Source organism: Ovis aries, chromosome 2 (assembly GCF_016772045.2).
Source record: "Ovis aries strain OAR_USU_Benz2616 breed Rambouillet chromosome 2, ARS-UI_Ramb_v3.0, whole genome shotgun sequence".
Lineage (NCBI taxonomy): Eukaryota > Metazoa > Chordata > Mammalia > Artiodactyla > Bovidae > Ovis > Ovis aries.
Window position 1 is genome coordinate 184,928,834 of NC_056055.1, and position 27,203 is coordinate 184,956,036.

Consider the following 27,203-nt stretch of genomic DNA (forward strand, 5'->3'; position numbering starts at 1 on the left):
TCAAGTTATGAAAGAGAATAAGCCACATTTGAATGTGTTATTTTCAAATGTGTAACAGTAACCGATTTTACATATCTGATCATGTAAATCAGAACCGGAAACATGGGAGTAAACACAGTTTGGGATAATCTATATCATGCAGATAATTTATAATTTATATTCAGGTCAATTGCACCCCCGAGTCAAAACTTGAAATCAGGAGTTAATCCATTCTAGTTTTAACTCCTGGTACTGACATGGTTCATAGTCACCTTTAGTACAGGTTCGAATAAAATGGGAATATTATATCTACTCAAGCCCTCAGAATCTTAGTGAAGGGTCTAAGGAATTTGTCTCACATGTGGCACGGACCATCTGTCTTTGCATGCCCCAAAGGATGTAGATCCCAAAAATGCTCAGGACCTCTGAGAATGAAATCTCCACCTGAACTGACTTCTGCTTCCCAGTTTCTCTCCTGATGTTTAGTTTTGGGATTTAAATATCCACCCTTTGTGGCCTGCTGTGAATTCTAAAATAGTTTTGTTTTTGTTTTGTGTTTTTTCAGATTTATTGAGGTATAACTGACATGTATATGATATGGATATAATTTTATACATAAAATTATAAGCTTTTTAAGCATATAATGTGATGATTTGACGTGTACACATCGTGAAAGGATTCTGTCATTGAGTTAATTAATGTCCATCACCTCATAGAACTGCCTTTTTTATTGGTGAAACATTTAAGTTCTACTCTCTCAGCAAATTTCAAGTATAGTCACCTAGTTTTATGTTAAAGCCTCAGACCTTATTCATTCTATAATTGAAAGTTTGTGCCCTTTTACCAATTCTCCTTACCACCACCACCCCCCACCCCCAGCCCCTGGTAACCGTTTTTCAACTCTCTGTTTCTCAGAATTGGACTTTTTTTCTTCTGAATGTGTATGTAAATGATACCTTGTAGTATCTGTCTTTGGCTTATTTTACTTAGCATAATGGCACCCAAGTTCATACATGTTGTCTTCCTAAACACTGAGTAATATTGCATTATATATATATATATATATATATGTATATGCCACTTCTTTATCCTCTCATCTGTCAATGGACACAGAGTATTTTCATTCCCTTGGATATTGTGAATAACGCTGCAGTGAACGTGGGAGTACATATATCTCTTCAAAATAATGATTTCATTCCCCTTGCATATATTCCCAGATGTGAGGTTGCTGGATCTTATGATAATTGGCCAGGGTTCAGCCCCGGTGGATCCAGGGAATTCGAAACATGGACGGTGTTGGCGAGGAAAAAACTTATTTATTTATTAATATAAGATTAGATTAGGAAGAAATAGTGTAGTAGGAAAATTAAGTGGAGAAAGAAGGCTGAATAGCTTGAGTTACCTGGAAGACCAATAAAATTCCAGACAAGGAACTTGCACCATCTACGTTGGGCCACCGGCGCTCACTTGAATATCTAACGCTGCCTCTCCTTAGGCTCCCTTTAGCACGGGTCTTAACAGCCAGGGCAAGTAAGTAGACTTGCCGAGCCTCTAGATGGGAATTCAGCCTGAAATTAAAGTAAAGTAAAGTAAAGAGGAGAGTGAGGGAAAGGGAGAAAAGGAGAGAGAGAGAGAGAGAGACACAGGGGAAACCAGTCCAGCAATTGGCTCCAGCCTCTATTGTTCAGAAGGCCTTTTATACTTTTGATAAAACATGGAGATCAATGGGTAACACAAAGTTATGCAGCGTTAGCAGTCCAGACTCTTATCAAAACCAGGCTTTTCTCTCTGCATACCTACTTGTATACACAAGTCTTAGGTAATTTACATCATCTTCCGGCCAAAAGGGCCAATTAACATTTTACAGCCTTTTTTCTGATAAGGGTTTGTCAACCAGAAGACTTATTTGTGTTGATCTTCCCAAAGTCTGGTGCCATTCTCAGAAAGCACTAAATAAAGTTACATTCTTACATAGCAAGGACACAAGAGGAGTGCAGTGATATATAACAAAGAAAAGTAATTAACTCAAAAGTCTAGTGTTGCTAACATCAAAACTATTATATATCTTTTTCCATATCCCGTTTACATTGATTAACATCCTCCCAGGTGCCTAAAAGATAAAGAATATGGAGACCTGGCGGCAATCGAGTCAACAGTGAAAACCCGTCACCAATATGATTTTTAACTCTTTAGAAAAGGCTCTGTATCTTTAAGATGGTTTAAGCTTTGTGCCTCTCACGGTTGGGGGGCTGTAAGCAATTCGCGGGCTGTAAGCAATTCGCACGCTGTAAGGGTCGGGGGAACCTGTTAGGCAAGCTAGAGAGTTATCAGAGGGGGTTTAACTGAAACATCCCTTTCAAATGCAAAAGACTAAAGCCCTGAGTTGACTTTTTTTCCAGAGAATATCAGAAGAGTGGAAAAGCAGAGTACAAAGGCCGGCAGATTTTTGGTTTTGAGGGTACATGCTCAGGAAATGCCAGGGGGATCTCCTGAAGTCTGATCACGTCCTTGCGTATGTCAGCTTCCTCCCTCATGACCTTGTCACGGGTGGGATTCCTCATGCTGGCTCCCGGCAATAATTCCTTAGGTTCTGAGGAAACCTCCACACTGTTTTCCATAGTGACTGCACCAGTTTGCATTTCCAGCACTGCACAAGTGTTCCCTTTTTTCTACCTTCTTGCCAGGATTTGTAATCTCTTTGATAACAGCCATTCTAATAGGTGTGAGATGATAATCTCATTTTATTTGCATTTTCCTGATGATTAGTGATGTTGAACATGTACCTGTTGGACATTTGTATATCTTCTTTGGAAAAGTGTCTGTTTGGGTCCTTTGCTCATTTGAAAAAGTTGGGTTATCTTGGTGTTTTGTTACTGAGTTATATGATATCCTTGTATATCTTAGGTATTCATGCTTTATTGGATATGTGGTTTACAAATATTTCCTTCCATTCCATAGATTGTCTTTTCATTTTGTTGATGTCTTCTTTTGTTGTGCAGAAGCTTTTGAACTTGGTGTAGTTTCATTTGTTTTTGCTTTTGTTGACTTTGCTTTTGGTATCAAATTCCCAAAATCATTGTCAAGACCAATGTCAAGGAGCTTTTTCCTTGTTTTCTTCTAGGAATTATATTGTCAGTTCTTACATTCAAGTCTTTAATCCATTTTAAAATCATTTTTTTAATCTTTAGATTTTTTATTGTAATATAGTTGACTTACAGTGTTGTGTTAGTTTTAGGTGTACAGCAAAGTGACTCAGTTATACATATACAAAATATAGTCACTTTTTAGATTATTTTCCCTTATAGATTGTTATTACAAGATATTGAGTAAAGTTCCCTGTGCTATACAGTAGGTCTTTGTTGCTTATCCATTTTATGTAGAGTGTATCTGTTAATCTCAAACTCCAAATTAATCCTCCCTCCTAAATTTTACTTCTGTATGTGGTGTAAGATAGTGGTTCAGTTTTATTCTTTAGTATGTGGCTGTTCAGTTCTCCCAACACTTTATTGAAGAGATTGTCCTTGCCCTTTTGTATATTCTAGGATCCTTTGTTGCCAGTTGAGCATATATGTATGAGTTTATTCCTGGGCTTTCTTTTTATTGTGTCTATTTAGAATGATGGATGTTAATTAAACCTATTGTGATTATTTCACAAATACGGAAGTCAAACCATCATGCTTCATACCTTAAATTTATACAGAGATGTATGTTGATTATTTCTCAATAAAACTGGAAAACATTTATTTCGAGGCATTTTATTCTTTTTGTTGCTGTTGGAAATGGAATTGTTTTTTCATTTCACTTTCTCATGGTTTGTTATTGGTATGTATAAACACAACTGATTTTTCTGTATTGATTTTGTATCCTGCAACTTTACTTTCATTAATTCTATTAATAGTAGGTGTTTTGGTGGAGTCTTTAGGGTTTTATGTATTTTTCTGAAGCACAGCGCTTAGGATCTGAGAAGATAAAAGAGCTCTGGGACTGGGTATCTGCCTTAGGGGCTTGCAGACTAGTTGGGAGACTGGTAAACTTTTCAGAGTGACAGTTCGGGTAATACCTGAGGACCGCAGGGTATCGGTGAGGGAGGGTGGTGGAGGCTTCTGCAGATGGAGCATCAGGAGGAGTTTCCTGTAACTTGTGGGCTAACATAGGCTTTGACGTTTTATTTATTGAGCTGGGAACACAGTAACAAGCAGGTATCTGCTTTTGTGAGACTTAACTAGGGGAGGCAGATGACAGAGGTGATTCCAGAAGATTGGAAGCTAAAGGAAGATCTGGAGGAAGGGCCTCTAGTCTGGGGAACAGCAAGTGCCAAGGCATGGGGTCCAGAGTGCCAGTGTCTGGGGACTGGAGCAGCAGCCCCACGCCTCATCCAAGCCTCTGCTTCAGCATCTCCTCACCTGAGACCTAATGTTCACCACGTCTCCAATAGCTCCTTGGGTGTCACTTGCTTCCCCATGGCCTACCCTGTGTTCATGACATGACTTGAGAGTTTATATTCACTTGTTTATTTCTTTTTATTTGCCATCCTGGCCAGCACATAAACTCCGTGAGCTCTGGGGCTGTGTGTGCGTGTGTGTGTGTGTGTGTGTGTGTGTGTGTGTGTGTGTATGTGTGTGTTCGGGCTGTGCCATATGGCTTGTGTGGTCTTCGTTCCCTGGCTAGGGATAGATCCTGCACCCCTTGCATTGGCAGGCAGAGCCTTAATCACTGGATCACCAGGGAAGTCCCCTGGGACTTTGCTTTGTTTACTATTGTGTCTCAAGTGCCTAAAACAGTGTGTGGCACCTAGTAGGTGCTCGGTGAATGTCTGGATGGCTAAATGAAAGGGCTGTGGGGTTGGCATAGAGAGCAAGGCAGAGGGTGGTCCAAGATTCAGAGGGACCCTAGATGGGAAGGAGCGGGGTTGCCGGGCAAGGCCTCTGTGGGAACCAGAGGAGTCCACCTCACCTAGAGAGCAAACCAGAAAGCCTTCAGTGGAAGTCAGAAATGGTAGCCTTTCTCACACCTAGCATATTGATCCTTCTTTCCTCCTTGCCTTTTATTTTCCTTTCCATGTTTGTTGAGAACTTAATTGCGTTCCAAGCCCTGTTGGCACCAGAGACACAAAGGAGAAATAAGCATCATGTGACATTTGCCTTTGGAGAGAACTGTTGTCTATCCTGAAGAAATAAAATGAGAGAATCAAATTACACAAAAATATAGGGAACCAAATTATTTGGGCACAAACTTTTACGTGTGTTCCTTCATTTTCCTTGTGGCTCACAGCATGAACATTGATATCCGGGAATTATTAATAATGGCTTAAAGGTTATGGTCCTGGGAATTCACTTCTGACTCAGTAACGCTGACTCATAGTATATGTTTATATAACTGGCACAATCAAGTTATGAGTAAAAAGGATTAAGGTAGTAGTTGGTAAGTAAGATCAGTGTGAACATGCAGAAGTTGATTCACGTGTATTTAATGAAAAGACTATACAATGATAGTAGAAATACTTGTGCTTCCCATGGGAAGAATACATATGTGTGTGAGAGTCAGCCTCTTTGCTTGGACTTAGCAGGAAGAAAAAGCATCACGTTTTCTCATGTCTTTCCTCCCAGGAATAATCCCGGCGAATGGGAAGACGAATGTGACAGTGAAGTTTACCCCGTTTCAGTATGGGATGGCACAGATAAAAATGCAGCTGTGGGTTTCACAGTTCAACTCTCAACCGTACGAGTGTGTCTTCACCGGGACATGCTACCCCAACGTGGCTTTAAAGTACGGCTGCCTGGGGAGACTTCTGTTTATCCTCCAAACCCTGATTCTTCCTTTCATCCATTCCATTGTTTCTTTCTTGTAGCGGAATGCCATCAAAGCCTTACTTAATATGCCTGGAACTAATATACAGTTACATGCCAATTCTGTCTCAATTTTGAAACTTACTTAAATGGTGAACCTTCATAAAATACCCTTTAATATATAACAGTGATACAGAGAATATCTCTGTGCTTGTAGCAATAGTTGCTTCTGCCAAGAGAGAGAAGAGTTGACTGAGAAAAGAGATTTTGGAGAGGATACTTTCTTTCACTGATTGCTATCACTGCACTGTTTGAATTGTTGGCCACATGTGTGTATTAGTGTCTATTCAAAAATTCAAGTCATAATGCCAGAACCACATAGCTATATTCTAAGTTTCAATATAATATTATAATGAGTGGAGTGCCTGCCCTGTGCAGTGTCCACTGCAAAGCCCCACGGGAAATGGTCCACACTCTAAAGATGCTGAAGACAGGAGCCGAAATAAGTCAAGTGTAACAAATGCCTTTAACATAAGGCAGAAATGGAAACATGCTGGGTGGGAGATTTTCTTAAAGCACCCTCAGCATTCGGGTCAGAGTAAAAATGTGAAATGGGTTTAAGTTTTAAACCCATGGGTTTAACTATAACAGTTAGCCCTGAACTTCCATTTCCAGTGAATGTGAGCTTGTATTTTTATATCCAAGTATATCTAGTTAATAAGGTGTTTTCTAACTTGCATTATGTTTATAGAAGTGAAAAGGAAAAAATTTCACAGTATAAATCCTAATCTTGAAAAATCCTTATAAATATTTTGAAAATGATGAAGGCAAAGGTTGATTTTCCTCCTCTCCCCTTCACACATACATTCACATCACAGATTAACATCATTAGACATATTAAAAGTGGAATAACAACCTACTATCAAAATAAGAACTCCATGATTTATTATATATTTATATTATTATTTTCTTTCTCAGAAGCCAAAGCAGCTTGAATCAGCTATAGAATATTAGTGTGACCTGCTGAACCCAAATCTTGCAAGTTCCTGTAGTAAAACTAAAGTAGTTCAGCCAATAAAGAGGTAACATTGGACATAAAAGAAAAACAGTCCTCCTTTTCCTGGTGTCAGTTAACTGACTGAGAAGAATGCTGTTTGCAGCTCACAACATGTACCACAACACAGAGATGACCTCCTCAGAGGCGTCACTTGAGTGGGACTTTGACATGTCTACCCCTCCATAGACACATTCTTAAACACAGTGGCGCATTGCATGGCAGGAGCTCCAAGCAGGAACAGATGCACGCCTTCTTTAAACTATGTTTTGCTTTCCCATCTGGAGTTTAATATCTGATCTAGAACACTCTTGGCGTTTTCAAGGACCATGTCTCAAGACCTGCCTGTCTCCCCGGGCTTCAGGTAGTGCTGGAACACAGATGTTCCACCAGGAAGGGGAAAAATGATCCAGCTGCAGTGTTCTCTGAAGATTTCACAGGTGTTTTTTTTTGCTTCAGAGTTGGATGTGTGATGAACTCACATCCGATTGGCACTGCCAAGTCCATGTAACTCTTGGTTTCTCGCTTTCTCATATCCCTTCATTTCCATCGTCAACACTAGCAGTTAGACTTCTTAAAGAGACTGGTTTTTTTTTTTTTTCTGATTGAAGTGCAATTGACTTAACACTGTTGTGTTAACTTCTGCTGTTCAGCAATGTGACTGTTATACGCATATATACATATACACACATGTATATATATTCTTATTCATATTCTTTTCCATATGGTTTATCACAGGATGTTGAATACAGTTCCCTGTGCTATACAGTAGGACCTTGTTGTTCACCCATCCTGTATATACTAGTTTGCGTCTGTGAATCCCAGACTCCTAATACTTCCCTCCCCCATCCTTCTCCTCCTTGACACCCAGAAGTCTGTCCTCTTTGCCTGTGAGTCTATTTTGTAGATAAGTTCGTTTGTGTCATATTTTAGATTCCACACATATAAGTGATATCTTATGGTATTTGTCTTTCTCTTTCTGACTTACTTCACTTACTATGGTAACCTCTAGGTCCATGCATGTTGTTGGGCATTATTCTGCTCATTTTGTGGCTGAATAGTATTCCATTGTATATATGCACCGCATCTTCTTTGTCCATTCATCTGCTGATGGGCATTTAGGTTGTCTCTGGCTATTGTCCTGGCTATTGTAAATGTGTTGCTATGAACATAGGGGTGCGTGTATCTTTAGAATTTCGGTTTTCTCTGGATACATGCCCAGGAGAGGAATTGCAGGATCATATGGTAGCTCTAGTTTTAGTTTTTTAAGGAACCTCCATGCTGTTCTCCATAATAACTGCACCAACTTACATTCCCATTAACAGTGTAGAAGGTTCCATCTCAAGGAGACTGGGTTTTTTTTGTCATCCTCAAATATTCTGGGTTGTTTCCCAAATGTTTATGGCAGAGGTGGTGTCAGAGCTCTGCTCTGTTGAGATGCGAACACCAGGCTACAGCTCATCCCTAACCAAGCATCTCACCCTTGCGCCTCACAGTGCGTCCATCAGTATGCATCACTCCCACCCAGGGACAGGTTCTCCTATGCCTGGGACCTTTCAGAACTCTTACAGTGGCCTTATTGAATTTGGGATTGCAGGCATATAACCTGTGTTATACAAGACAGCCGGATCAGTAGGTGCTCAACCAAAGCAAACAGAGTGTCAGAATGCCTAAATGGCAGCAATTTCTCATCTTCTCTCCCAAGTGTCACCGACAGGTGTCATCCCACCAAACTTGTGCTTGAGGAAATGCTTTCATGGGCAGCATTTATGAACATAGCGTGGTTCTACTACCCCTCATGACAAATAAACAGCTTCTGCAGACATGGAAGCAGCCCTGTCTATATACCTATCCATGTTCAAAGAAGTTTTCATGTATAGAAAAGATCTCAAACATTAGCCTGAGTCACTTTTTTTTAATTGGAGGATAATTGCTTTACAGTGCTATGTTGCTTTCTGCTGTACAACAGCTTGAATCAACCATAAGTATACATATGTCCTCTCCCTCTTGAACCTCCCTGCCACCCCCACATCCCATCCCACCCCTCTAGGTTGTCACAGAGCACTGTGTTGAGCTCCCTGTGTTATACAGCAACTTCACACTATTTTACATATGGTATCTATTTTATATATGGTATCTATTTTACATATGGTATCTATTTTACATATGGTAAATATGTTTCAGTAGTACTCTTTCAATTCATCCCACCCTCTCCTTCGCCCACTGTAGCCACAAGTCTCTTCTCTATATCTGCATCTCTATTCCTGCCCTGCAAATAGGTTCATCAGTACCATTTTTCTAGGTTTCATATATATGCGTTCATATTCCATATTTGTTTTTCTCTTCCTGACTGACTTCACTCTGTATCCACCTCCCTAAAAATTTGCTCCTTCTTATGGCTGAGTAATATTCCATTGTATATAGTACCACAGCTTATTTATCCATTCATCTGTTGGTGGACATCTAGGTTGCTGCCATGTCCTGGCTATTGTAAATAGTGCTACAATGAACACTGGGGTACATGTGTTTTTTGAATTATGGTTTTCTCAGGGTATATGCCCAGTAGTGGGATTGCTGGGTCATATGGTAGATTTATTTCTAGTTTTTTTTAAGGAATCTCCATACTGTTCTTCAAAGTGGCTGTATCAATTTATATCCCTACCAACAGTGCAAGAGGGTTCCCTTTTCTCCACACCCTCTCCAGCGTTTATTGTTTGTCGATTTTTTGGTGATGGCCATTCTGACTAGTGTGAGATAATACCTCACTGTAGTTCTGATCCACATTTCTCTAATAATGAGTGATACTGAGAATTTTTTCCATCTGTTTATTGGCCATCTGTATGTCTTCTTTGGAGCAAAGTCTGTTTAAGTCTTCTGCCCCTTTTTTGATTGAGTTTATATATATATATATATATATATATATATATATAGAGAGAGAGAGAGAGAGAGAGAGGGGGGGGGGGTGCATGAGCTGCAACAGGTTGTGTATTTTGGAGACTAATTCTTTGTCAGTTGCTTCATTTGCAATTATTTTCTCCCGTTGTGAGTGTCATCTTTTCATCTTGTTTGTAGTTTTCTTTGCTGTGCAAAAACTTGTAAGTTTAATTAGGTCCCATTTGTTTATTTTTCTTTTTATTTCCGTTACTCTAGGAGGTGGGTCAAGGAGGATCTTGCTGTGATATATGTCAAAAAATGTTCTGCCTATATTTTCCTCTAAGAAGTTTATAGTTGCTGGCTTTACCTTTATGTCTTTCATCCATTTTGAGTTTATTTTTGTTATGGTGTTAGGAAGTGTTCTAATTTCAGTCTTTTACATGTAGCTGTCCAGTTTTCCCAGCACCACTTATTGAAGAGATTATCTTTTCTCCATTGTATACTCTTGCCTCCTTTGTCAAAGATAAGTTGCTTATAGGTGTGTGGGTTTATCTCTGGGCTTTCTATCTTATTCCATTGTTCTGTATTTCTGTTTTAATGTAAGTACCATACTGTTTTGATGACTGTAGCTTTGTAGTATAGTCTGAAGTCAGGGAGTTTGATTCCTCCAACTCCATTTTTCTTTCTTAAGATTGCTTTGGCTATTTAGGATCTTTTGTGTTTCCATAAAACCTGTGAAATTTTTTGTTTTAGTTCTGTGAAGAATGCCATTGGTAATTTGATAGGGATTGTACTGAATCTGTAGATTGCTTTGCGTAGTATAGTCATTTTTACAATATTATGAATCACTTTTTTAAAACATTTTGTTACAAACAACATAGTTATTCTTTTATACATAAATCAATGTAAGAGTTTTTTAAGTGTGGTAAATAAATTTAGCCATGGAAAACCAATAGCCTAGGAATGAATTATGCTGGATGCCAGGAGCATTTTTCAGCACGTCCTATCTTCCACTTACTATGTTCTTTGAGAATGTAAGGACAATAGCCATTGCCCCACTGTTTATTTATGATTATGCTCTGCCACCCTGACCTTGTATTTATTTTCATAAACCACTGTTTTAGCACCCAAGTTGATTTTGAGTTTTGTTGTCATTTTTCAGTCACTAAGTTGTCTCCAACTCTTTGTGACCCTATGAACTATAGCAAGCCAGGTTCTTCTATCCTCCACTATCTCCCAGAGTTTGCTCAAATTCATGTCTATTGAATCAGTGATGCTATCTAACCATCTCATCCTCTGATGCCCCCTTCCCTTGAAGTTTTCATCTTTCCCAGCACCAGGGTCTTTTCCAATGAGCTGGCTCTTCACATCAGGTGTGTCCAAAGCATTGGAGCTTCAACTTCAGCATCAGTCCTTCCAATGAATATTCAGGGTTTATTTCCTTTAGGATTGGCTGGTTTGATCTCCTTGCTGTCCAAAGGACTCTCAAGAGTCTTCTCCAACACCACAGATCAAAAGCATCAGTTCTTTGGCAATCAGCCTTCTTTGTTCCAACTCTCACATCCGTACATGACAGCTAAAATATCATAGTTTAGATATAGTATTTAATGGACTATAAGTCTTGATATTATTGGAAAGAACTAAAATTCGGAGCCTTGTGTTGTTGCATTAAATACTAATTTAATATCTGTTTTCAACTCTAGGTTGGAAGAATTTAAAAGAGTAAATACTCTTTCTAAGAAAGTAGTTGTTCCTCCAGAAAAGGCAATGACACGTGTACCTTTTCCCCAATTGCCAGCAAAGGCAAAGCCTCCAAAGATTAAGGTAAAGTGGGCATTATGGTAACCACAACAGAAAGAACAACAGAGAGGCCAAAGAGTGACTTTTCTCTCCTGATTTGGTCTCAGGAAATCGAATATCACAACTTGAGATTTCCAGTAGATTTATTGAATCCGTTTGCTGTGGCAACTGTTTTAAACCAAGAACCAGGAAAATTAAAGATTAAAGAATTGAGAGAAGGTAAGCAATGAATCCATCATAAATCAGCTCTGGGCAGAATCTAAAGGAGTTATTGCTTCTCATATTTACTGCTTATGAGCAGCAGCAACAAAACTCAATTAGAGCCCTGTTACATTTTGCCGTTAGAAATGTTTTTCTCCCAGCCAGTGATTCTGATTTGATTATTGGTATAATCATTGTTTGCTCCTGCCCTCAGTTTTGGACCAAGGCACTGAGATTTCAAAAACAAGACAAATGAAAGAAGCACTCTTTGAACAGAAAGTCAGACAGGACACTTGTGAAGAGATTGAAAATCACCTGAAGTGGTAAGTGTCCCATGATTATTTGCGTCAAGTGATGGTGTTTTTGGTAAATGGCTTTTTATCCATGAAACACAATGAATGAATGAATGTAGTAACTTTTTATGCCCTTTGAAACATTGGATTATTTTCTCCCCTTTAATGGACTTTGTTTCAGAGTGAAGTTTCTATCAGGAGTAAATCAATGTGACCACACCATGCTCTTTCCCAAGTGTGACCAGCACAGAACCAAAGTGCACCCCCCTCACGCCAGGACACCCCCTCCCTGGGGTGACTCAGGCGCCCTGAATCTTGCCCGGCTATCTCTCACCCCACCCAAGCCCCCTGTGCCCTGGGCTGTGAGCTGCAAGGGCCATCTGGGGAGCCTGGCAGTGCAGGTGGGGTGGGAGAGGCTCCTAGTGAAGGTTTTCAAATTCAGATGCAGGTTTTTACCAGACCACACAAGACATATCTACATGTACAGACTCAGCTGAAGTAACTGTGGAAACTCTAAAACTGAGTTCAAAAAGAGACTCCTGGAAAGTTTGGTTAGGTGGCCACCCTGTCACGGCCCTGCTTCCTTACTGCCCAGACAGAGAACTCACTGCGTGCTCTGGGGCCAGCCCAGATGTTTGCACCCTGCCACCTCTCATGAGAAACAACCCCCTCTGTGAATTCACAGAATCTTGTGTGAGTCTGTACTCAGGGTCTGGTCTTAGTTGAATGGAGAGTATGCCAGGTTACCCAGCACCATTTGAGAAAAAACTCTGTCCCTATTGTAAAAAAATAAAAGGACATGTTATCACTGTAAAAAAAACTTGAAAACATTTTTTAAGTGTAGAAAATGAAAAAGAATCACTGTAAGGCAGTGACCACTGTTAACCCTGGTGTTTTTCCTTCCTCCTGTGCTGCTTTGTAACAGGCTTGAAATCATATCCTAAATTCAGTTTTGATCATGTATTAGTCACTTAATATTTTCTCCCAACGTTTTGCTGAAAGATTTTAAACCATCCAGTGAGACCCACACACACTGATGTATGGTCATCAGTAGTTAGCACTGTGCCTCGCACACAAGTGCAAATGCACACTCACACACACTCCTTTCATCTCCCTGAGCCATTTGGAAGTGAGTGCAGGTACCAGTAACCATGAGGCCTCACCTCTAAAGGCTTTAGCTCCTAAGAACAAGGACATTCTCCAGTATCACCATAATTACTTCTGAGAACTTTAATATTGACATAACATTAAATCATCAGCCTATATGCAAATTTACCCAGTTGTCCCCATAATGCTTCTATACCAGGGATGTTTTGGTTTTTGAAAAGGGGAACCCAAGGTCCAATCAAAGATCATATGGTTTGTATTTAGTTTTTGTATCTCTTTCAGTTCAGTTCAGTCGCTCAGTCATGTCCAACTCTTTGCAACCCAATGAATTGTAGCATGCCAGGCCTCCCTGTCCATCACCAACTCCCAGAGTTCACTCAAACTCACGTCCATCGAGTTGGTGATGCCATCCAGCCATCTCATCCTCTGTCGTCCCCTTCTCCTCCTGCCCCCAATCCCTCCCAGCATCAGAGTCTTTTCCAATGAGTCAGCTCTTCGCATGAGGTGGCCAAAGTACTGGAGTTTCAGCTTTAACATCATTCCTTCCAAAGAATACCCAGGACTGATCTTTAGAATGGACTGGTTGGATTTCCCTGCAGTCCAAGGGACTCTCAAGAGTCTTCTCCAACACCACAGTTCAAAAGCATCAATTCTTCGGCGCTCAGCTTTCTTCACAGTCCAATTCTCACATCCATACATGACCACAGGAAAAACCATAGCCTTTACTAGACAGACCTTTGTTGGCAAAGTAATGTCTCTGCTTTTGAATATGCTATCTAGGTTGGTCATAACTTTCCTTCCAAGGAGTAAGCATCTTTTAATTTCATGGCTGCAGTCACCATCCGCAGTGATTTTGGAGCCCCAAAAAATAAAGTCTGACACTGTTTCCACTGTTTCCCCATCTATTTCCCATGAAGTGATGGGATCAGATGCCATGATCTTCATTTTCTGAATGTTGAGCTTTAAGCCAACTTTTTCACTCTCCTCTTTCACTTTCATCAAGACGCTTTTAGCTCCTCTTCACTTTTTTGCCATAAGGGTGGTGTCATCTGCATATCTGAGGTTATTGATATTTCTCCCGGCAATCTTAATTCCAGCTTGTGCTTCTTCCAGCCCAGCGTTTCTCATGAGGTACTCTGCATAGAAGTTAAATAAGCAGGGTGACAATATACAGCCTGGATGTACTGCTTTTCCTATTTGGAACCAGTCTGTTGTTCCATGCCCAGTTCTAACTGTTGCTTCCTGACCTGCATACAGGTTTCTCAAGAGGCAGGTCAGGTGGTCTGGTATTCCCATCTCTTTCAGAATTTTCCACAGTTTATTGTGATCCATACAGTCAAAGGCTTTGGCATTGTCTCTTTAGTCTCCTTTAAAAAAATTCTCCAGAACGTTTACTGTATACTTTTTTTTGGCACTCAGCCTGTGAAATCTTATTTCCCTGACCAGGGACTGAACTTGGGCCCTTGGCAGTGGAAGTGCCAGGACCTAACCACCACCAGGGAATTCCACTCCTATATACTTTGAACGTGTTTCAGACTCCACAATGGGTACCTTACATACAAGAGGTTGTTTGTTTGTTTGTTTGTTTTAATTGGTTTTTAAATTATTATTATTATTATTTTTTTTTTTTTTGGTCATTGCTGCCTGCGGGTTTTCTCTAGTTGTGAAGAGTTGTGGTGCACTGGCTTCTCACTGCAGTGGCTTCTCTGGTTGTGGAGCACAGGCTCCAGGTCCATGGGCTTCAGTGGTTGTTGTGCATGGGCTCAGTAGTTGTGGTTCACGGGCTCTAGAGTGCTGGCTCAGTGGTTGTGGCGCATGAGCTTTGTTGCTCCACAGCATGTGGAATCCTCCCAGACCAGGGATTGAACTCACGTCCCCCCGTATTGGCAAGTGGACTACTATCCACTGTAACACCAGGGAAGTCCCCCAGGGTATTTTTGTAAAGTGGGATGAAATTCACATCACCTGAAATGAACCATTTTCATCATTTTAATGTGGACAACCCCAGAAGTTCTTAGTATGTTTACAGTGTTGTACAACCATCAGTACTTAGTTCCAGAACTTTTACATGCCCCCATCCTCCTGTTTCCCCTACCCCTGGCAACAGCTCAACCAGTGTTTGTCTCTGGTATTGCCCCTTCTGGACATTTCATATGAATGTAGTCATATAATATGTGACCTTTAGTAACTGGCTTCTTCACTGGGCTTCCCTGGTGGCTTAAGCAGTAAGGAATCTGCCTGTAATGCAGGAGACCCAGATTCGAGGCCTGGATCAGAAAGATTCCCTGGAGGAGAGAATGGCTACCCACTCCAGTCTTCTTTCCTGGAGAATTCCATGGACAGAGGAGCCTGGCAAGCTATAGTCCAAAGGGCCACAAAGAGTTGGACATGACTGGGCCACTAACACTTTCACTTTGTTCACTAAACACGTTTTCAATGTTCATCCATGTCACAGCATCTATCTATACTTCGTTTATCTTTATGGGGAATAAGGTTTTGTTTTATCAACATTCTACACTTTGTTTATTCATCAGTTGGTGGACATTTGGGAGGTTTCCAGTTTGGGGCTATTTGAAATAATGCTGCTGTGAACGTTTATATACAAGTTTTTGTGTGAACTTACCTTTTCAGTGCTCTTGGGTATATACATAGGAGAGGAATTACTGGGTCTCAAGATAATTCACGTGTAACTTTTTGAGAATAGCCAAGTTGTGTTCTACATGACTACACCATTTTACATTCCAGTTTCTCCACATCCTTGGCAATTCCTGTTATTTTCCTTTGTTATGATTGCTATCATCATCTTTGTCAATTATAGCCATCCAAGTAGGTATGACATAGTCCATCACTGTGGCTCTGATTTGCATTTTGACGCTTACTTCTTGGAAGGAAAGTTATGACCAACCTAGATAGTATATTCAAAAGCAGAGACATTACTTTGCCAACAAAGGTCCGTCTAGTCTAAGCTATGGTTTTTCCAGTGGTCATGTATGGATATGAGAGTTGGACTGTGAAGAAAGCTGAGCGCCAAAGAATTGATGGTTTTGAACTGTGGTGTTGGAGAAGATTCTTGCGAGTCCCTTGGACTGCAAGGCGATCCAACCAGTCCATTCTAAAGGAGATCAGTCCTGGATGTTCATTGAAAGGACTGATTTTGAAGCTGAAACCCCAATATTTTGGCCACCTCATCCAAAGAGTTGACTCATTGGAAAAGACCCTGATGCTGGGAAGGATTGGGGACAGGAAGGGAAGGGAACGACAGAGGATGAGATGGCTGGATGGCATCACTGACTCAATGGACATGAATTTGGGTAGGCTCCGGGAGTTGGTGATGGACAGGGAGGCCTGGTGTGCTGCAATTCATGGGGTCACAAAGAGTCAGACACGACTGAGCAACTGAACTGAACTGAATGATGAATGAGATTGAGTGTTCGGGTCTCTTATATTCATAAATATTTTAGCATGTGTCACTGGAAGACAAGCTTCCCTGTGGGGAGCATGTTGTTCACCCTACTTGTGTTGCTGGCATCTGCAACTTCTCTCTTCTTTGGTGTGCTCTCCTGCATCAGCTCTGCAGTTCAGCTGAGATGCTCCATCCTGAAATAGATTGTAGTATTCTGATGGGTTCTGGAAGTTGGTTGTTTTTTTTTTTTTCCTCCCCAGGCAGGTGCACCTCGGTAAGGATCATATGTCCTTTAAATTAAAAAAAGACATTTATGAGGAGCGGCAAAGAGTAAACAACAAATACAAGGTCAGAATTACTGCTAATCTGATATCATTTATTTCACTAAATATTTTTAATTCCTGCTATATGCAAGATGTCACAGCTGGAGGGAAAAAAAAAATCTTACAGTTAAGTTGAAAGGGGAGGCTGATAACATGCCCACCATTAGCAATGAATTGAGGCTGGCCATACCTGTCACTGGAAACATCTGCTAAATAGTGTAGAGATTCAAGGGACAGTGAGAGAGGACTCATCTAACTAGAAAGCTTCCTAGGAGACACAGTACAGTTTTGAAAAGTAGTAAATAAGAAACAAGCATCCAACTCAGAGGCAGGGAATGGCTCCAATTCGGGCTGGAATGCTGGGCATGATCTGCAGTGCATGGAGATAAGAGACACCCAGAGACAGCAGCCAGGAGCCACACCAGAGCCAGGTCCAAACTAAAGCTGGAGGCCCAGGCCCACAGCAGAAAGCTGAGCAAAAGCAAGAGGGATGGAGGATTCAGATCGAATGGGCATGAGAGCCCAATGGCACAAACACTCAAGGGTGGCGACTTCTTGCTCAAGGGAGATGGTCAGTAATGTTCACTTCTGAGATGTTCATCATAAATAAGTAGAGTCTGAAGAAAGATACAAGAAGTCTCTCTCTTTCTTCTAACAACACCTTTGCCAATCCCTTTTTTAAATTGCCTATTTTGTTTGACTTGTGGTGGAGGAGATTTAGGTCTCTCCCTACAAAATCTGTGTTTTGAAACTGAGATCTACAGTCTCAAACTCCACATGTTTGAGATCAGCTATGTTCATGTAAGAGCTCACCACCTGCTGACAACCATAGATGTCTCTCACTTCTGTTTTTTTTTTTTTTATTTTACTGAAGTTTAGTTGATTTTGTTGAGGTTCAGTCACTCAGTATGGTCTGACTCTTTGTGACCCCATGGACTGCAGCATGCCAGCAGGCTTCCCTATCCTTCACTGTCTCCCGGAGTTTGCTCAAGCTCATGTCCATTGAATTGGTGATGCCATCCAACCATCTCATTCTCTGTCACCCCTTCTTCTCCTGCCTTCAGTCTTTCCCAGTATCAGGGTCTTTTCTAATGAGTCAGCTCTTCGTATCCGGTGGCCAAAGTGTTGGAGCTTCAGCTTCAGCATTAGTCCTTCCAGTGGGATATGCATACTCCAGTGGAGTATGCAGGATTGATTTCCTCTAAGATTCACTGGCTTTATCTCCTTGCTGTCCCAGGGACTGTCAAGAGTATTCTCCAACCCCACAGTTCAAAAACATTCATTCTTAAGCACTCAGCCTTTATGGGCCGCCAACTCTCACATTTGTACATGACTACTGGAAAGACTATACCTTTGAGTATACAAACCTTTTTGGCCAAGTGATGGTTCTGCTTTTTAATACACTGTCTAGGTTTGTATAGCTTTCTTTCCAAGGAGCAAGCATCTTTTAGTTTCATTGTCCACAGTGATTTTGGAACCCAAGAAAATAGTCTGTCACTGTTTCCACTGTTTTGCCATCTATTTGCCATGAAGTGATGGGACTGGATGCCATGATCTTTGTTTTCTGAATGTTGGGTTCTAAGCCAGCTTTCTCACTCTCCTCTTTTAGCTTCATCAAGAGGCTCCTCTTTGCTTTCTTGCATTAGGGTAGTGTTATCTGCATATTTGAGATTATTGATATTTCTACCTGCAGTCTTAATTCCAGCTTGTGCTTTATCCAGCCTGGCATTTCGCATGATGTACTCTGCATATAAGCTAAATAATCAGGATGACAATATACAGCCTTGACGTACTGCCTTCCCAGTTTTGAACCAGTCCCTTGTTTCATGTCTGGTTCTAACTGTTGCTTCTTGACCTGCATAGAGGTTTCTCAGGAGGCAGCTAAGGTGTTCTGGTATTCCCATCTTTTTAAGAATTATTCAGTTTTGTGATCCACACAGTCAAAGGCTTTAGCATAGTCAATGAAGCAGAAGTCGATGTTTTTCTGGAATCCTCTTGCTTTTTCTGTGCCCCAGTGGATGGTGCAATTTGATCTCTGGCTCCTCTGCCTTTTCTAAATCCAGCTTGTACATCTGGAAGTTCTTGGTTCACATATTGTTGAAGCCTCACTACCATGTGAAATGAGTGCAATTGTGCAGTAGTTTGAACATTCTTTGGCATTTCCCTTCTTTGAGATTGGATTGAGAACCAACACTGAGTGGCCTCAGTCCTGTGGCCACTGCTGAGTTTTCCAAATTTGCTGGCTGGCCTATTGAGTGCAGCACTTTAACAGCATCATCTTTTAGGATTGAAATAGCTCAGCTGAAATTCCATCACCTTCACTAGCTTTGTCTGTAGTAATGGTTCCCAAGGCCCACTTAGGAACCAGGTTTCAGGATATCTTACTCCAGGTTTCAGGATATCTGCTTCTAGATGAGTGACCACACCATCGTGGCTATCCAGGTCATTAAGACCTTTTTTGTACAGTTCTTCTGTGTATTCCTGCCACCTCTTCTTAATATCTTTTGCTTCGGTTAGGTCCATGTGTTTCTGTCCTTTATTGTGCCCATCCTAGCATGAAATATTCCCTTGGTATCTCTGATTTTCTTGAAGAGATCTCGTCTTTCTTATTCTGTTGTTTTCCTCTATTTCTTTGCATTGTTCACTTCAGAAAGCTTTCTCATCTCTTTGCTATTCTTTGGAACTCTGCATTCAGATGGACATGTCTTTCCTTTTCTCCTTTGCCTTCACTTCTCTTCTTTTCTCAGCTATTTGTAAGGCTCATATTAGTTTCAGGTATACAGTACAGTAATTCAGTTATACACACACACACGTATATATACGTATATTCTTTTTCAGATTCTTTTCCCTTATACGTTATGACAAAATACTCTATAGCTCAAAATACAGTATAGCTCCCTGTGCCATACAGTAGGTCTTCTTATTTCTAAATAAGGTGTTGATGTGATGCTTGGAATAGATTTCTTGAAGTTCAATCTTTATTTATTCATTTTCAATTTTTATTTTATATTGGAATAGTGCTTCTCTGGTGGCTCAGTGGTAAAGAATCTCCCAGCCAATGCAGGAGATGCAGGTTCCGTCCCTGGGACGGGAAGATCCTCTGGTAAAGGAAATGGCGACCCACTCCAGTATTCTTGCCTGGGAAATTCCATGGACAGAAGAGCTTGGCAGGCTATAGTCCATTGGGGTTGCAAAAGAGTCAGACATAACTTATCGACTAAACAACAACATAGTTGATTAACAATGTTGTGTTAGTCTCAGGTGTGTGACACAGTGATTCAGTTGTCGTTGTTGTTCAGTTGCTAAGTTGCTGTTCAGCCACTAAGTTGTGTCCAACTCTTTCGAACTCCATAGACTGCAGCACGTCAGACTCCCTTGTCCTTCACTAGCTCCCAGAGTTTGCTCAAATTCATGTCCATTGAATCAGTGATGCCATCCAATCATCATGTTCTCTACCGTCCCCTTTTCCTCCTGCCCTCAGTCTTTCCCAGCATCAGAATCTTTTCCAGTGAGTCAGCTCTTCACAGCAGGTGTCCAAAGTATTTGAGCTTCAGCTTCAGCAGCAGTGTTTCCAGTTAATATTCAGGGTTGATTTCCTTTACAATTGACTGGTTTGATCTCCTTGAAGTCTTAAAGTATTCTTAAGAGTCTTCTCCAGCACCACAGTTCAAAAGCATCAATTCTTTAGTGCTCAGCCTTCTTAACGGTCCAACTCTCACTTCTGTACATGACTGCGGGAAAAACCATAGCTTTGACTATGTGGACCTTTGTCAGCAAAATAATGTCTCTGGTTTTTAATATGCTGTCTAGGTTTGTAATACCTTTTCTTCCAAGGAGCAAGCATCTTTTAATTTCATGACTGCAGTCACCATCTGCAGTGATTTTGGAGCCCAGGAAAATAAAGTTTGTCACAGTTTCCACTTTTTCCCCTTCTATTTGCCATCAAGTGATGGGATAAGATGCCATGATTTTCATTTTTTCAGTGTTGAACTTTAAGCCAGCTTTTTCGCTCTCCTCTTTCACCTTCATCAAAAGGCTCTTTAGTTCCTCTTCACTTTCTGCCATTAGAGTGGTATCATCTGCATCAGTTATACATATATGTATATCTATTTTTATCAAATTATTTTCCCATTTAAGCTATTACAAAATATTGAGCAGAGTTCCCTGATCTATACAGTAGGTCCTTGTTGGTTATCCATTTTAAATATAGTAGTATGTATGCTAATCAGTTTAGTCTTAAAAATGACTGTGGATAGTGTAGCTGAGAACCAAGCTAATTTTAGAAATTAATTAGCAAATAGTAAAACCCACAGAGAAGCAAAAACTAACACATTTTTGCAGTGTGTATCGTCCTTTTTACTGTGGAGACAGGTATGTGCAAACACTGACCAAGCCAAGCCAGCCTTCCTGAGAACAACCTGGAAGTGCCTAGTGTGGAACAGAGGAGATTACTCAGGGGCCAGGAGGACACAAGTAGCAGGGGAAGGGGAGCAATCTGGGGGACTCTTAATCCAGGGACGAGACAAACCCCCAACCTCCACCACCCAGGAAGAGGGGAGAGATCACATGCCTGTGTTAAACCTGATCCTTGGTTAATTAGCTCTAAGGAGCTTAAAACTTTACTGGGACGTTAAATTTCTTTTAAATGAAATCTCTACACCCCCATGGAGACACAGTTTCCTAGAATCCTTTCTGTGAATTTTAAATGCTTCGGATAATTTCCAGAGACTATCGTTAAGATCCTTGGAGGAGGAAACGGCAACTCACTCCAGTATTCTTGTCTGGAAGATTCCATGGAGAGAGGAGCCTTGTAGGCTACAGCCAGTGGGGTCCCAAAAAGTCAGACATGACCGAGTGGTCACATGCGTGTACACGCGCGTGCACGCGTACACCCACAGACACACACACTCTCTCTAATTTTAATAAGAAGGTGTTGGGTTTGTGCTTCTAACAAAACTTTCCATATTTAAACAGTAGGTGTACTTGCAATGATCATTTTAACCACCACTCTCAGCAGGAACATCATGGATGGATTAGACCAACTGCTTAATGTGTTTATACCCGTTTTAAAGAGAAATAACAGTTGTAGTTGTGTGCATCTGTATTCAATTTTAATATTTTCAATGATTGAAAACTCCAGCTAGATAGAGGAGATCCTATTTTGTATGAGGAATTCCAGCGACGCAAGACAGAAGTTCACCCCAGACGGATTTTACACGACCTGGAAGAAGTGAGTAACTTTTCTTTATTTGGAATAAAGAAAAGCAGCTCTTTAATATGCTTATTTTTATTTATTTTAATTTTATTTATATGCTTATGTCAGCAGCTCTTTATATGCTTATTTTTTAAGCATATAAGCAATTATCTAGAAATCTCTTACCAAGAGATTTTTTAATAATTTTTAACTTGTTTACCTTTTCACAGGGTGTTTTGTTTTGTTTTGTTTTGTTTTTGACATGTCCACAAGTCAGGCATCAATTTGAGATTAACAGCACTCTATACAGGCACCTCCTTCCCACACTCTGCTTTCTCCTCTTGGTCTCCGTTTTTCTTCCCCTTTGCTGGCTCAGATGGTAAAGTGTCTGCCAGCAATGCGGGAGGCCCAGGTTCGATCCCTAGGTTGGGAAGATCCCCTAGAGAAGGAAATGGCAACCCACTCCAGTACTCTTGCCTGGAAAATCGCATGAATGGAGGAGCCTGGTAGGCTACAGTCCATGAGGTCGCAAAGAGTCAGACAGGCCTGAGCGACTCCACTTTGCTGTCCACGCCCCAGTCTGTGTGCTGATCCTCAGGGTGGGTCCCTGGGTAGGTTCCTTGCCCCCTCCTTCCCCTTATCAAACAAGACAGAAAGTCAGACACCGGAGCGCTGGCTCCAGCTCCGCCACGGATATGATCCAGGAGGAGCTCTTTCAGCCTTGCTGCCGCAGTGTCTCGCCTGCGAAGTGGGGACAGCAGCCCCACCAGAGTTTATTCTGTCGTGTGATAGTTTCTGGTTAAAAACCCCAATTTTTAATTTTTGTTTTTTTCTTTAAACTTTATTGAAGTATAATTGATTTAAAAGGTTGTGTGAGTTTCTGCTGTACAGCACAGTGATTCAGTATGTGTGTGTGTGTATATAATGTATATATATATATATATATACATATATATATACATTCTTTTCCCATTGTGTTTTATCAGAGGATATTGAATGTAGTTCCCGTTGCTATACAGTGGGACCTGTTGTCTATCCCAATTTTTAATTTTAACAATGGAAAGATTCTTCTCCATCTCCCACCTCCATCATTCTCACTTTTCTCTTCTGGATCTGTCAAATCTGAACTATTTTCACCTTTTTCCTTCACCCCACATGTCATCTGGCCCCAGAGTCTTGCCAGTCACTCTTCCATGCGGCCACCCCCAGGTCCACTGTCACACCCCATCACACCTTAGCCTCAGCTTATTCCTGAGATCCGCCTTCTCTTCCGTGGCGCACTGCCCGGGCCAGTGTGGGGCTGATCCGTTTCCGATGACTGTCTTCACATTGTTTCTCTGTTTAAGAACCTGCAGTGCCAGAGGCTCTGGTGGCCTCTCGACACCCCAGGCACCCTTTCCTTCCCAGCCAATTACTGGTTTTCATGCACGTGTGCACATGGTGTGCAGGCCTCGTGAGGACCACACAGTCTGGCCCCCCGTTCCAAGGCATCCCATCCCCCATCACAAGGGACTGATTTCCATGTGACTTCATTCTTTCCCAGGGCCGCATGTGTTTGTTCGATCTTGCCTATCTAGACTGTACGTTTCTTTCTTTCTCTCTCTCTTTTTTGATGTAATATTCACAATTTTCTAAAAAGAAAACTCACCAAATGAGAAAAACAGCAACTTTTGTAAACTGACAAATTGCTTAAAAAAAAAATAGCAGTAAAATTCTTTCCAATTGGTGAAAAGTTAGAAGTATTATATGTACAAGGAAATATAAGCTCTTTTACTCAGTATTGTGTTAGAGATTCTAGATAGTGTATAGCATGATAAGAAAAAGATATAGTAAAAGTCATAAATATTGGAGAGAAAGATCTTTGATTTCATATGATATGATTGACTATGATTATAGAAAATCTAAAAGAATCTATTGCCAGAATAATTCATCTTACTGAATTTGTGAGAGAGCCTGGCAATTGCATATAAAATCATTGTACAATATGTATATATTTTCACATAAAACAAATAAAATGTTAACATATAATTTAATAGGCATGTAATTTATAAGAGCAAGCAAGTACCTAGAAGCAAATCTAACAGTTACAAAGCTTTACAATAGAACAGCAACAAAGATCTAAATAAGTTGAAAGATTTTTACAGAAGTTTCATGAAAGAGGATAAACATTGCAAAGATGTCACTTCTTTCTAAATTGATCTATAGATCTAATGCAAATCCTAGCTAATATCTCAATAGACTTTCTCATGGAATTTTATAAACTCTTTCAGTACATATATATGTATATATGCACAACATGAACATGAATATTATTGTGTAGATATGTGTGTGTGTATATTTGTAAGCCACCAGCTTACCTGGTGGCTCAGTGGTAAAGAATCGCCTACAGTGCAGGAGACGCAGAAGATGTGGGTTTGATCCCTGGGTTGGGAAGATCCCCTGAAGAAGTAAATGTCAACCCACTCAAGTACTGTTGCCTGGAAAACCCCATGGACAGAGGAGCCTGGTGGACTACAGTCATAGGGTTGCAAAGAGTTGGACACAACTGAGTGACTGAGCACGCATGTACGCATAGGAAAGAGAAAAGGCTTGAGATTTGTTCTAACTTAAAGTGACTAAACTGGGGGAGAGGACTGCCTCTGAAGGAGACAAAGTCTTATGAAAAAGTCAGATCATTAAGGCAGTGTGGTGCTGGCATATGGATGGACAAAAGATAAATGAAACCGAAGAGAAAGCCAGAAACAGATCTGCATTATATGTATGTGACATTGAGTCACTAGAAAAATGAGAATAGACTACATTTCTTAAAACTCAAATCTTATCTTTCTTTTGGTTCCTAACCCAAGAAGTAGTCCCTATAATGCTGTGTGCACCAAAGTGCTTAATAAATGCTCATTAAATGGAAGAACAAATAACTTGATTTGAGATCAAACTCTGAAACATTTTTATTAAATGATTATGCCCGGAGTTAAAATTTAAATCTAAGATAGACCAATATTTTGTGTTCACAGAAAATCCAGGAATTTCATCCTAATTTTGATCCACTTGTTAATAATACTTGGGTCAACAGATTCCGAGCACAGAGACGGTTTCAACAAGCAGCTCGCAAGGTAAGTTTCAGCACCACGTTGAAGTTTCCTTGTGTTTAACAGTGGGAAATTGAGCAATGAGTGTTTTTTTGTAACAACTTTATTGAAATGCAATTCACATGCCATAAAATTCACTCCTGTACAGTATACAATTCTCTAGATTTTGTATAGTGCAGAGTGGTACAGAGACCTTCCCTAGTCGTTCAGTGGTAAAGAATCTGCCTGCAATGCAGGAGCCACAGAAGATGTAGGTTCGATCCCTGGGTCAGGAAGATCCCTTGGAGAAGGAAATGGCAACCCACGCCAGTATTCTTGCCTGGGAAATCCAATGGACAGAAGAGCCTGGTGGGATCTAGTCCATAGAATCATAAAGAGTCGAACACAGCTGAAGTGACTTAGCACACAGAGTGGTGCAGCCATCACCACTATCCAATTTTCAGTTCAGTTCAGTTCAGTCACTCAGTTGTGTCCGACTCTGCGACCCCATGGACTGCAGCACAGCAGGCCTTACTGTCCATCACTAACTCCCGGAGTTTACTCAAACTCCTGTCCATTGAGTTGGTGATGCCATCCAACCATCTCATCCTCTGCCATCCCCTTCTCCTCCTGCCTTCAATCTTTCCCAGCATCAGGGTCTTTTCTTAGTCAGTTCTTCATATCAGGTGGCCAAAGTATTGGAGTTTTAGCTTCAGCATCAGTCCTTTCAATGAATAATCAGGACTGATCTCCTTTAGAATGGACTGGTTGGATCTCCTTGCAGTCCAAGGGACACTCAAGAGTCTTCTCCAACACCACAGTTCAAAAGCATCAGTTCTTTGGCCTTCAGCTTTCTTTATAGTCCAATTCTCACAGCCATATGTGACTACTGGGAAAACCATAGCTTTGACTAGATTGACCTTTGTTGGCAAATTAATGTCTAAGCTTTTTAATATGCTGTCTAGGTCATAACTTTTCTTCCAAGGAGTAAGCATCTTTTAATTTCATGGCTGCAGTCACCATCCGCAGTGATTTTGGAGCCCCAAAAAGTAAAGTCTGTAACTGTTTCCATGGTTTCCCCATCTATTTGCCATTAAGGGATGGGCTGGATGCCATTATCTTCATTTTCTGAATGTCGAGTTTTAAGCCAACTTTTTCACTCTGCTCTTTCACTTTCATCAAGAGGCTCTTTAGTTCTTCTTTGCTTTCTGCCATAAAGGTGGTATCATCTGCATATCTGAAGCTATTGATATTTCTCCTGGCAATCTTGATTGCAACTTGTGATTCATCCTGTCCAGCATTTCTCATGATGTACTTTGCATATAAGTTAAATAGCCTGGGTGACAATATACAGCCTTGATGTACTCCTTTCCTGATTTGAAACCAGTCTGTTGTTCCATGTCCAGTTCTAACTGCTGCTTCTTAACCTGCATACAGATTTCTCAGGAGGCAGATAAGATGGTCTGGTGTTCCCATCTCTTTAAGAATTTTCCGCAGTTTGTTGTGATCCACACAGTCAAAGGCTTTGGCATAGTCAATAAAGCAGAAGGAAATGTTTTTCTGGAACTCTCTTGCTTTTTGGATGATCCAACAGATGTTGGCAATTTGATCTCTGGTTCCTCTGCCTTTTCTATAACCAGCTTGAACATCTGGAATTTCACGGTTCTTATACTATTGAAGCCTGGCTTGGAGAATTTTGAGCATTGCTTTGCTAGCGTGTGAGATGAGTGCAATTGTGTGGTAGTTTGAACATTCTTTTGACATGACCTTTCTTTGGGATTGGAATGAAAACAGATCTTTTCCAGTCCTGTGGCCTCTGCTGAGTTTTCCAAATTTGCTGGCAGATTGAGTGAAGTACTTTCATAGCATCATCTTTCAGGATTTGAAATAGCTGAATTGGAATTCCATCACCTCCACCAGCTTTGTTCACCGTGATGCTTTCTAAGGCCCACTTGACTTCACATTCCAGGATGTCTGGCTCTAGGTGAGTGATCACACCATCGTGATTATCTGGGTCATGAAGATCTTTTTTGTATAGTTCTTCCATGTATTCTTGCCACCTCTTCTTTTTTTTTTTTTTTTTTTTTTTAGTTTTTTATTTTTTAAATTTTAAAATCTTTAATT

At 40.7% G+C, this 27,203-nt stretch overlaps 1 protein-coding gene across 1 annotated transcript in view; it reads left to right on the forward strand.

Moving 5' to 3' along the window:
- CFAP221 (cilia and flagella associated protein 221) overlaps nt 1-27,203 on the forward strand; it is a 126,558-nt gene that overhangs the window by 46,441 nt on the left and 52,914 nt on the right. Inside the window, exons 8-14 of the mRNA XM_027965037.3 lie at nt 5,586-5,745; nt 11,397-11,517; nt 11,601-11,712; nt 11,909-12,017; nt 16,758-16,845; nt 21,961-22,050; nt 25,026-25,124. Of these exons, the coding sequence (XP_027820838.2) occupies nt 5,586-5,745; nt 11,397-11,517; nt 11,601-11,712; nt 11,909-12,017; nt 16,758-16,845; nt 21,961-22,050; nt 25,026-25,124 (779 nt within the window). The remainder of the gene's footprint in view (nt 1-5,585; nt 5,746-11,396; nt 11,518-11,600; nt 11,713-11,908; nt 12,018-16,757; nt 16,846-21,960; nt 22,051-25,025; nt 25,125-27,203) is intronic.